The sequence below is a fragment of the Adiantum capillus-veneris genome, chromosome 21 (genome assembly GCF_014529385.1).
Source record: "Adiantum capillus-veneris isolate H3 chromosome 21, ASM1452938v2, whole genome shotgun sequence".
Lineage (NCBI taxonomy): Eukaryota > Viridiplantae > Streptophyta > Polypodiopsida > Polypodiales > Pteridaceae > Adiantum > Adiantum capillus-veneris.
In genome coordinates, this window is record NC_140951.1 from 8367397 (window position 1) to 8380069 (window position 12673).

The 12673-nt window shown below is 42.8% G+C and overlaps 1 protein-coding gene across 5 annotated transcripts; it reads right to left on the bottom strand.

Annotated features, from left to right (window-relative positions):
• Positions 1–936: 936 nt before the first annotated feature.
• LOC147430513 (65-kDa microtubule-associated protein 1-like) lies at positions 937–5003 on the bottom strand. Of its 5 annotated transcripts, none has more exons than XM_086493135.1 (12): positions 4714–5003; positions 4493–4565; positions 4106–4309; positions 3083–3340; positions 2783–2998; positions 2535–2690; positions 2295–2454; positions 2063–2214; positions 1880–1967; positions 1727–1800; positions 1541–1615; positions 937–1441 (listed from the first exon to the last, which is right to left on the bottom strand). In XM_086493135.1, exons 2-12 carry the CDS (start codon positions 4550–4552, stop codon positions 1151–1153), a joined length of 1734 nt encoding a protein of 577 aa, XP_086349261.1. In that variant the 5' UTR covers positions 4553–4565; positions 4714–5003; the 3' UTR covers positions 937–1150. The 5 variants fall into 5 exon arrangements, with proteins under 5 accessions (XP_086349261.1, XP_086349260.1, XP_086349256.1 ...); XM_086493134.1 differs by having other exon boundaries at positions 1685–1800; XM_086493130.1 differs by having other exon boundaries at positions 1685–1800; positions 4493–4623; positions 4714–4854.
• Positions 5004–12673: the final 7670 nt, after the last annotated feature.

The window sequence follows — 12673 nt, forward strand, 5'->3', positions numbered from 1 at the left end:
TAAGAGCCAATTTCCACCTCTTGCATATGCCATTGTGTACATGCAACTTGTGACCTTAAGTTATATATATTATATATATATACATATTATACATATATACATATATATATGTGTGTGTGTGTGTGTGTGTGTGTGTGTGTATATGGGCTTTATGTTCGTAGTTCCAATAAGGGCACCCATAGGACTTACAATTGGATAGCTTCTAAGTGCATAACTGATTGCTATGATATTCTAAAAAATTAAGGCAATAGCACAAAAAATAGCTATCCATATCTATCATTATAAACTAGACAACAATTTCAGTCCTTTGCCAGTTTGCAGCAATGTATGTCACATGACTAATCACTGTCGGTTGCATTCATATGAAAGAGTTGAATTGAGTAAGTCTAGTAAGCGCATTAGTGTGGTAGATGAGAAGATACTGAGAAAATTGTACTATGAACAATTATTGGATTAGAGAAGTGTACAAGTGCCCTTACTTATAAAAGGCAGTTCCTTATAATCCATTCTGCTGCTAATTTCCAGAACAATGAGATAGGTAATCTCTAAATATGTTGGCCTTCTGCGAGGAAAGTTCCTCGGTTCAATTAGAGATGTAGAAGGTCGAGAGTGTTCCCCATATTGAAGATATGTTATCGTTAATCTACTACTAATTCTGTTATAAATTCAAATCAAGTTATGGAGCTATCTCAGAGAGTTCACCATACGCATGCCTGATTACTTCGTTAGCAGATAGCTCCATAACTTGAATGATTTCGCTCATCAAAACTTATTGTGGGGCATTGCAATAGATGGCTTTTAAGGTCTCTTGCGATTGTTCCTCCGATGTTAAAGATATTGCCTTTACATACCATACGCAAGCTGATTGGCACCTCCTCGATGATTAGACAGTGACAGTCAGCTGGCCAAGAGATGTAACTCTAACAAACGACTCAATTAACAAAAATGCTTCAAATTGAGAAGTCAGTGTAATTTCCTCTACCGAAAAAGGGCTCCCAACTGTACAAGGTCAGCCAGTGAACTGACCTCAAGTCCATAACAAAAAACGAGTACGATCCTACATGAGCAACATCTCTTCTACTGACGACCATAATGGTGTTCAAATGTACTTGTCTGACATTAAGGGCCATAGATACCTACAGAGCGGCAATCAAACGGCGGTAGGATCCTCTTTCGCTATGGCAACAAAATTCACAGGAGCAGTTGGCCTTGTCTTATCCTTCTTATCCTTCCCTACACGGCCAGGAGTCAGGCCATTCTTTCTAGGTGCCTCAGACTGCAGCAATCCTCCTCCCAGTGACGCACGACGAATAGGTGTTCCATTCCCATTTGCACGCACACTCAACCCCTTCTTGGCACTTACCGGCTTAAGAGGACTTGGCTTTGCTCCAAACACTGCCTCCTGTTCTGTTGCCATCTGCTCTTGTAGCTTTCTCTGGTCCTGAAACCAACATAACAAACAGTAATTTCAATATAAAGCACAAAAGCCTGCCCTTCTCACTGGAAAAGGAAAGGTGATTTACACATCACACTTGCATACCCTCATTCTCTTCTTCTCGTGGTCTTTCTCTTTTCGTGCAATGTTTTGCTCTTCTAAAACATCTAAGAGACGCATCTGATGATCACCCACTGGTAGATGATTAGAAATTGACCATTTCTGAACTTCCTGTGTTAATAAGCATACCATTCTCAAAGATGCAAAGCCATACACTCCTCTAGGGCTCACCCCATTGAAAAGAAAGGTGCTCTTATGCTCCTCTTCCCAAGTCTTTGTCTTCTGTATCAGATTCTCAAGCATACCTATCATAACACTTCAGATTACATCATAATCTTCACGTATGAAATTGCAAACGAACAATCTTCAAAAACTAAAGCCTACTTGGCAGTTTCTGTATAGTGATTCTAGCTTTCTCAGCACGCTTCAAATTGATGTGTGCTCCCCTGCTTGCATTATACCTGTTTTCATCCTGGAATGCACACTTTGTTTAGCATAATACGGCACACATGAAGACTCCTTAGTGAATGCCATAATGCTCAGACAAACATAGAATCACAATTTTACCCTGTTATATTCTTCAAGCCAACATTCTTCCTCGCAAGCTGCAACCCATCTATCCATCTTCTCCATAATCTCTTTCCTACTGAGTGCTTCTTCCTTGGCAATAGCGATCTGCTGGTCAAAGCTTCCTAAGAGTTCCGATGCATCAAATACACCTGCAATTTGGACCAAATTTAACTATACGCAAACCTCTCAAAGTCCTCGTGGACCTTTGTAGCTGAAGTGGACTCCTCACCAGAATCAATTATAGCCAATATCTTTTCCTGAGAAGCATCTGGATCTGGCTCCATGTGTGCAGCCATAAGAATACTATTAAGCTCTGTTTGCTTTTTCACAACAAGCTCTTTCACTTTGGTCACTTTGAGCTTTTCCAACCTTTGCACTTCAGTCTCTGCCTGGTTATTGTTTGAGAGCTCACATTCAGAAAATAATGAATCAACTGTTACAAGAACTAAGAGCCTTGAATTCAGCATACCTGCTGGATGTATTTGAGAGAGAGATCCCCATGAGAGATCATGTCAGCCTCTGTGGTGCCGACCATATTCATAATGTGCAGATAATCATTTTGTTCTGCTTTTGGAGAATCCATTAGGTTCCAAAGTTCGATCAACGATGTTGCCAACTCTTGAAGCTGCCACCACTATGCTATTTAACTCTTCACTGAGGTGAGCAGCATATGACCGCTTCTAGAGATCCAAATTAAATAGTTTAACTAGGATTTACCTTATGCAGCCGTTTTGTCTTCTCAAGTCTCAAGGATTCAATGGTGCGCTTCAAAATATCCAAAATAGAGTCACTAATGACATCAGAACTTCCTACAGCTCCCATACATAAGCTTGGATTCACTTCCTTAACAATCTTCATTGAATCCATGGCCAAAATAGAGCAAAGCTCATGAATAACACTGACAGACTCTGACACTTTTTGAAGTCGTTCTTCCTGTCATACAATGTCTAACCCTTAACTCCTGAACAGAAAAATGCTAGCAATGTCTTTTTTTAGGAGTGGAATTCGACCAAATACCTTTTCTTTTTGCAGTGCCTGAAGATGCACTAGATATTCATCAAGTCTACCCAAAGACAAGTCTTTGTCTACAGATGAAGAAAAACTTGCAGCACTGCCAAGATCAGACGAACCTGAAATCGCTACCAAGATCTTCTGGATATGCTCTTTTGCCTCTGCAAACTGCTTCAAACGCTCTTCTTTTTTCTTCCTCAGCTCCTCCAACAGAGGATGAAGAGCTACAAGCTGCTCCTTGAGTGTGGGACCTCTTTTATCATCCTGCAAACAACAATTGATCAAGTTTTAGGTCAGAACAGAAATAGCTCACTGCTAGGAATAAGAATGACTGTAAATGACAATGCCCTCGCCAAGAATGACTGTAAATGACAATGCCCTCGCCAAATAAAGTTTTAGTTGACTTCTTGAATTGGAATGTTCCCAAATCTTGACAAGACGTAGGTTCTTACCCATAAAATGTCAGTAAAATTTAGCAATGAGGATATTTAGGAATCTTGACAGGACGTGGGTTCTTACCCATAAAACGTCAGTAAAATTTAGGAACTCTGATATTTGTTGTCCTGTGCATTAACACTATATTATGCCCAAACACCCTGCAGCCCTCTTTTCTATCAACATATGATTCACAAGATACATTTAAACAAATTCTGATTTGTTCAATAACAACCTCTGATCTTGCTCTCAAAGTCACACTATTTGAGAAAAAGGTAATTACCGTGCAGTACCAGGGCAAGGTATCTACAATGTGCGTGAAAAGGAGTGCAAGTATGAGAAGACAATAGCCTCATTGACAGAGGCACAATTTCTTCTCTGGAAGCTTTTGAATATTACTCTTATTGCACAGGTGAAACGTAGCTGAGAGCAACTTGTGCTGTTGCTAGACTTTTTAAACATTCACACCTTTCTACACAACCACAGAATTCTCATTCGAAATACCAGCACCTCCCTCACATTCAAGCATTGAAAAATGAGGTATCCCAATGCAGAGCATCTCTGCAGAACAGTCATAAAGGAGAATCCTCTTACCCTTACAACGATCCCATGTTCACCTAGCGCCGAAATAAGCAAAGCAATTTCTGCTTCAGCATCTGCAATTGCTTGATGCAGACGAGCCCTGGAATGGCTTGCTTGGTCAACTTTCTTTCGATATACCTCAAGGCATTCCTGTTCAAGCTGCAGCAACATCTTGTCTCTCTCCCCATCGCTTTCCCCAACTTCATCCCATATGTGCTGTCAAGGAGGCAATCCACAGCCTTAAATGTGTTGACATGATAGCAAGTAGTAAGCAGAAGGGAAGAGAGCCTTGCTGGAGTCATAACAGCATACTTGTTGCATGTGTGAGCATGTCAGATCACCCTACACTGGCATTGGGCTAAAACAACATTCAGCGTCAGGAAACAAAAGAGCATGTACCTGCAGCTCACGAAGCAGAGAGCCACACGTGGTATCAACGGGAATTTCCACAGAGTTCATGGCATTGACTAAGCTGGAACCAGATTAGCTGCGTTCAGAATTCTCTATTGCGGTAACACATGAGAGAAACCCTGGTGAAGGGTGACTGAAGCATTGGTAACGTTAACCAAAGGAGGTACCTAGCTGCGAGAAGAAGTAGACTATCTTCTAGAATCGAATACCTGGTGGTACAATCGCTCCTGCAGCAAAGCTTTTCGAGAAGGGAAGTCTGTTTAGCTGGCCATATCCTGACGATTGCAAGTTTTTGGAGAGCATGGGAGAAGGCAAAGAAAGGCCGCTGCGGGTTCTGCAGGCAGGCAGCTAAGACGTCTTCTAACTCTAGTAGATTCACTTGACCCTGGACTAATACGCCAACAGTTGAGGAGAAAAGGAAGAGCTTGGCTATGGAGACCTTGGTGAAGACAGTTGAAATGCTCCTAGCTCCTATCCCTGCTTTCTTTCTTAACTGCAAACTCAGATTTCAAAAATCAAGGGGTCTCATGAGAGCCAGACGCGGGACCGCAGTTCGAGAGGCAATTCAACTACCTTTTGATTTCAAAGCAACTGACCTCAAACGGTCCAATGAGATTTAAGAATGACGTGGCTTTCACGCTGGCATTTCCCTCCCTTTCTTTCAAATCCCCACTTCTAACTAAAGTGCTATTCTCGTAACATGGATCTAGAAAATTATAACACGGTAGAAAATCCTTGTGTGGGTGCGTAAAGACTCAGGTTCAATACCCAACAGCAACTTCCAAATTTCAAATGTACCTTTTGTCTGCTTAAGTGGAGAAGTTCATCTGCAAAATCTTTTCCTTTCAATTAAGTCCATGCAGGGTGCAAACACATTATGGGTGACACCCACGTATATCTGCCATGTTTGGATTGATATGTGAGTTGGGCTTTGATTAGTGTTGAAGCAATTTTGCATTTTGTTGCGTATTCTCCTTGTCGTCGCTACTTTTGGCAGCGAATATGGCTATTGGTGTTGCCTGTCTTTTTGGGAACTGAGCCTCTTTGGGTTGTTGACCTGTGATCTTGTCCTCAAGTTCCACTTCGATGCAAGTCCTTTGCAATATATCACCAAATTTGAAGCATTGTGTGAGTTCCTTACGATTGATGTTGAGAGATCTCTTGTTGAATTTGTCAGTGCTTTCAGTTGTTTTTGTATGCCTTCTTTGACTTGCCTTTGTTTTATGGAGCTTTGTTGTTGTCCTTGAAGATAAGAGTTGCTCTCGACAAGCATAGTTGAGACTTGCAATTGTTGCTCTTATTCTTTGACGAATAAATTGGGTAGCCGTTTCCTTATTGTTGGTGTAGAGGGAACATATCCAAGAGGATAGTGATAAGTGTTTCTAGATTCGGGTCTAAAACCTCGATGACCAAAGGAAAAAAATCCAGTGGGAAAAAAGTGCCTTTGGTATACGCTCTTAATGGGTAGTTGGACTTGAAGTACCTGCTCATGCAAGGTGAGTGCTTGGGAAAAACAAAGGAAGAGTGTCAATTAATGGGACACTCTATATGCGTACGAGAAGATTGACAAAAGAAAAGCATGCACTGTGAAAGATGGAGTTGATGCGTCGGGACAAGGGTAGGACCAGGCACGGCCAAGGGCCAGGATGCTCATGCAGTCAAGGGGGTCCCTATATTTAGCAGGCCAAGGGCCTATATAGGGCATGGCTAGGTGGAGATTAGCATGTTCCAGTCCCCTTGCCCTTTCATTGGTATCAAAGCAAGGTGGAGAGAAAGGAGAAGGTGGAGCCATGGCGGAGGAGAAGGCATGGATTTCTCTCCCTCTAAGCATGTATTTCTCTCTCTCTCTCCCTCTCTCGCGGAATCTCTCTCCCAAGGAGGAGGGCGTGTTTTTTGTTTCTTCGGTTTTTGGGCAACACAACCCAAGAGGACGCAAGACGGCAGGCAAGGAGGATTGCATGGAAGCATGCATGGCTTACATGGCTTCTTGGATGAAAGACAACGTATGTGCTACTGCACCAAGTTGGGGAGGAAGACCGAAGCCCACAGACCGAGGAAGATCGAAGCCCACAGGTCGCGGGTAGCCACCCAAAGTCGGGGAAAAGGGCGACTTTGGATAGGAGCAAAACTGAACCAGATCGGGCTCATTGGGTTCGCAGCACGAAGCTAGGACACGTTTGACACTGTAGCGCCCTCTGATTCGACTCATAGCTCACATGGCGATCACTTCTTGCCTGGCGCAGAATCACCACCGCAGGTCTGAGTTTTTTTAGGTTTTTTTTTTTTGGTTTTAATTTACACCAACGTTTCTTGGCCGCCAAGTGGCCGCCCATGGGGTGCCAAAGGGGAATTCCCTAGGGTCTTGCCCCACCAAGGGCCGACTGCCGGGCAAGCCAAGGATGCATGCGAGGCTTGAAGGGGCGGCATGGCCACTCAAGGACGCCCTGTCCAATTTTCCAGGATGCATGCGAGCCTCGAAGAAAGGCAAATGTTATTTTTCCAAAGTATGCATGTTGGGCCATGCATGCTCATGCACGAGCTTGGGCAAAGGAGCCATGGCTGCACGGCATGCTCAGCACAATCGAGAGGAAGTGAAGCAAAGTGCTTCGCATCTTTGGAAAGCGATTTCCCAGGGTGTTTTTGTCCCAAAATCACCGATGATTTCACTTCGATCAAGGATTGCCCTCGTGGCTAAAAGCTTTCGAGAGCAAAAGCAATGCCAGCAAGGATTGATGAAGGCAGTCAAGATGTTTGGCATGCTCGTCTAAGAGCAGGAACCTTTCAGTATTGTGCTGACTTCGCGGATTTTTGACATGATTACAGGTATGGGCAAGGCAATGATATGATCTCAGTATTCAAGCAAGGCTTTGACTCAAGATTCGACATGGTTCGAGGTACAAGGATGCTCGAAAATGCAGGCACTCTGGCCAATACGACAAAGTGCTCGAGGGCATTTAGCAGGTAAACAATAAGAGGTAAATAAATGTTTTCAATACCGCTTTGTTTTCCTCAAGAACATGTTGCATCAATACACGAGAAAGAATTGTGCAAAGTGTGTATTTGCTTGCACGCATAGCTTATCCAAGGCATAAAAACCCCGCACGGTTGGATCATGCCAAAGACCAATGACTGGTTTGACGACCAAACTCAAGCAAGGCTTGAGTAGGTGTGCGCTCCTTGCCGCACTGTCGAAGCAAGGGACTTGCCTAACACTATGTGCGAGCCACAGACGGCTCCAAGCACACAACTAGCTTAACTAGTAAGCTCAAAAGAGGGCAATGGTGTGTCACTCACCGCTCTATGCTCCTGCCGTGGAGGATTCCTCGCCGCGAAGAAGAAGGAGACGCCGCTACGTCGCGCTCAACCTCTTCACCGCCTTCGTGCCGCCGCAATGCTCGATCACACACGCACACTCTCTCTCTCAAGTACACACACACACACACACACTAGTACACAAGGAGATGGAGAAGAAGATGGAGCAAGAGTACTCTTCTTACATTGCAAAAATGAGAGAATAAGTGAATTTTAGGTTTAGTTGGCTTTTATATGAGCTCACCCCATTCACACTTGGGCGCCCATGCTTAGCCAACTAATCCCTTGAATGTCCCAGTTAGAGTGCGCCTCTCATCGGCGATCACTCTTACCCATTTCCTATTGGATCGACAAGCCCGGTACCTGACTCTACCAAATAAATAATACAATGTCCACCGTAGGTTACAACGTCCGTCTCGTAGGTGATAGGGTGTCCGTGAGCCGTGAGGGTTAACAGTAGGACATGCTCTCGTTTCACAGCAAGGCTTCCATCCATGCCTGCCAAAAGTTAGGGCATGGTAGTGCTAGAGAATCTTATGGAGATCGGCACGGTCTGTTGCTAATCTAGATGAAGGCGGCAGCAGGTGCTCGATAGGACCAACCATTAACGACCATTTCAAGAAACTGTCACGCAAATTGTTAGGGCTTGTTTTCTCGACATCACTGGAGCAAGGCTTCGTCTCCGTGATCAAGCCGAGCAGGACATTTGTCTATGAGCAAGAGTATTTGTAACTCTGAGGCATGGTAGCATCCAAAAAGTGGGTCTACTGAAAAGTATCATGCAAAGACAAGACTTCCATGTTCGGCCTATGCTATGAGCATACACACATAGAATGGGCTTGACAATATGCCAGTAGGTTATTTCATGAGAAACAGACGGGCGTATATGATACAAGGGACAGATCCCACTCATGCAGCAGATATGGCTATGCGCCATTTTCAAGCGAGTTTTCTTCCACGCAATATCGGACCAACTGGTTACAGCAACGACCAGGTTTGCCAAGTTTAAGTTTTTCTTGTTTTTTCCTATTTACACTTTACTTAGCAATTACTGTCATTGTGCAAAGCAAAGTGCTTAGCAATCTTAGGAAGCACGGCTTCAGGGAACTGGCAAAATAGGGAATATCAGCTCACAGAATCCCTACCAGTCTAAATTGTGCAAGGTACTTATAGTTTTGGTTCTCACGGTTGAGGCCATCACTCTCCGCAAGGGATTACAAATTTGCATGCAAGGCATGCTAGCGAGCATGATTCAATTCTACCGCTTCATGCATTATGCTTCCACTAACACACTCGCAACTTTGTCAAGGATAGACTCAGGATGGATTGTTTAATATGATTGTTGGTTGCTATCACTACACAACACCACTAAAAAGAACCTAAAATTTTGACTAAATTCACCGGCAAAGTGGCCTATTCAAGTCATCCTCATACAGTCACGACCCATACACGGTAGATGGCCAAGATTTGACTTGTGTTTTTTGTTGCCTCTCTCGAGGAGAGCGTCATACAAACAGATTGTTGTATGCTTATATGATAAGCTGTAAATCAGGCATAAGATGCCTAAGAGCACACATTCTAGGCACACACTCTACAAATTTAAGGAAAGTTCCTCAGCCCAGCATGCTCTTCTTCTCTCTCTTTTTCTTATTTCTCTCAAGAATAATGAAAACTTTCTAAGAAGCTTTTGATACATGTTTTGTTTGGGAGTCAGCATGAGCCAAGGTGCTCTAACTCTCATCTAGAAATGGGCCAAGATTCCATTCACATTAGTTTTCATCGGTTTATCAATTGAACACTAATTCTCGTAAGAGATAGGAGCCACACACAGGCTAGCTAAGAACCATTGTCAGATTTTGGGTAGGACCCAATTATTGGCATTCCTTGGGTGATTGTTCTTATGATCGAACAGATCTGCCCAGTGGAGTACACATCGAATACATCGACGTTAATGGACGAGCAAGAGCCTTGTCATTTTGGAGGATTAGGGTGTCCTTTTTGCACTATATGTTTCTAGTGCGACGCTCAAGTTGAGTTTTTGATACTCTTGCACTTACATCAGCTGATCTATACCATGGAGTCTAGAGGCAACAAACAGTTGAGACAGCATGGCTGTTGATACGAGCTAGGCATCTCACTTGTGTGGATTTCTTGCTCTCTCTATAGCACTACGAGTGTCTATGGACGCACTGTTCTGGGGTAAGACCCCGTGGGTGCTTACTAAATCACCCCATAGGCACTGAGGATCACAGTTTGATCTATTCCCATTGTACTTTCAAGGAAATAATTCCGCAATCTACCACGCGATAGCGGAAAAATTTATCTTTTTAAGTTGACTCTCATCATTCTGCACATGGTTAACTATGTTGGTTACCGTTACCTACTAGTTGAGCAGTTTCTACAAAGGGTCTTACCAAGCGGTTTGACTACGTAGATTCTAACCAATGGGTTTGGATTGTGAAGGCAACACCCAGGGTTTCTAGTGCAATACTGCTTGGTTTTTTTTCACAGGTGGGAGATGTACTCCTGTGCATTTGAATATGGGTAACTGAACTTTCAGTTCAATCCCAAGGGCCATGCCAAGGGCATGTTGACGCAAGTATTCTCGGACGTAGTGTCCAAAGTACATTATGCTGTATGAATCCACTTGTCGGATTCGATTTGGCACATGTTGTCACATGGGATACAACATGGTCTAGGAACTCAAGGAGTTTGGTTTAGCCAGTGTGGAGCAATGAATGAGGGTCCTCTCACTCTTGTCGTAGAGTGTTTAGAGTGACCACCACACACAAGTACATCTTGTACTTGAAGGATGTTATTTTTTCAGATATCCTTAGTTGAGACATATTCCACATGTGGCGAATATGAGTCTGTGGGACTCACACTGGCGCCCCCTATTTCAAATATGTGTCACAACAAAGTCCCTAGGTGCTGATCAAATCTGTTTTCTATACCATTTTCAGCACGACGTATCAGGAGCAATTTCAGTGGCCAGAAATTGTCGGATACTTCAAATGACTTGTTCAGCTACAAGTATTGCTAAACAACATTACAGATGGTTGTTTATACATATAGCAATACTTGTTCAGCTACAAGTATTGCTAAACAACATTACAGATGGTTGTTTATACATATAGCAAGGCTATAAGTTGTTAATGAAAAAGTTTCATTGTCTATACCTAGAAGTGATCAATGTTTCACCTTCTATTGTGATTCAGACGTTTCAGCAAGGCTTGCAAAAAATTGCAACTGAAAGTATTTAGTTTTTTTCTAGAACTATTTACATTCCTTTTTAATGTGTGCTAGGCACATCACATTTGCCATAAGTATTGGCAAGGATCACCATGGATATACAGATTCGGGTCCGTTTTTTGCTAAATGCATGCACACTAGGTGTTATGGGCCCTAGTGTTTAGCAAAGGCTGATTTGGAACGGCATGCATATTCCTCAAGTTATTGCTTATGAAGCATTTTTGCACTCTATGTGCAGTATCTCTATGAGATTACTTTAGGGTCTACTAATTCCCAATAGAGGTCATGGCTCGGTTTGGGTGTTTGTGGATTTCTCAAGTTAACCACGATGGTTATTCCGGACATTGTTGATTCCTCAACAATGTTACACGATATTGTGATTCACATTTACCAGTCATTTGGGACGACTGTCTGTAAATCGTGAGGTAACACGCCTCAGCACTGTCAGTTATTCAAGGGGATAGGCAGATTACAAAGTGTGAGGGAATACACCTCAATACTGTCAGTTATCCAAGGGGATAGGCAGATTACAAAGTGTAATCTGGTGGTGAAGGATATGCAAAGTGCGTACGTTAGCACCATGCGATCCAATTAGTAAACATTTATTGCTCTTCTTGGAGTTTGCTTATAAAGTTAAAGCATGATTGTGACTAGGTGTAGTCTCTTCATGTATAAATCAAGTTATCAACCTTGAACACTAGTGATGGTGGGGCTGTTTACTGCTGAAATTGGAAAACAAGTCAAGGACTTAAACTTGACTGATGAGTCATGTTAGCAAGTTACTTTCATGGAAAGTGAAAAGATGTACTCTTTAGGGTACATCTTTGTGTGATAGCTCGTTTAGCATACTCATGTGTGTTCTAAATGGAGTCTACACACTATGATAGGAATCGACAACACAAGACGGTTGCAAATGGACAACAATGTGAAAAATCAAGATGTTACTCTTGATGAACCGTGTTTCGGTCGAGCAAACAGTTGGATCCATGAAGGATGCCACTATAGAAAAACATTAGTGTATCATCACTCTTGTTTTCGAGGACAAAAACGCTTCTCCAAGGGGGGAGTAATGTCAGGACAAGGGTAGGACCAGGCACGGCCAAGGTCCAGGATGGACATGCAATCAAGGGGGTCCCTATATTTGGCAGGCCAAGGGCCTATATAGGGCATGGTTGGGTGAAGATTAGCATGTTCTAGTCCCCTTGCCCTTTCATGATGGGTGATTCAAGGAACAAATGTGTAAGCACATGTGACATCAAAAGATGTCGCAATAGCTTTCATATTTCCAAGAAGGGTTTTTAGTGTATAAGCTTCTCTAGTCATACCTCACTATGCTCAGTGTGTGAGTATCTTTTGGACTTCTTTCTTCATTTCACCAGACTTAAAATACATAGACTTTGACTCTTATGCTCACCTATGCCAGCATGAGCGACACAACATAAATATGCTCAACTCTTCCACCTTGAGCACTACCTAATATATATATATATATATAAGACTCTTAGACCACAGAGAATGTTACTTGAAAATTTGGGACTAACATCTCGCTCATTTAGTGGCTTAACTGTCCGACTCTAACTCTTATGCCATTTATTTTTAATGACG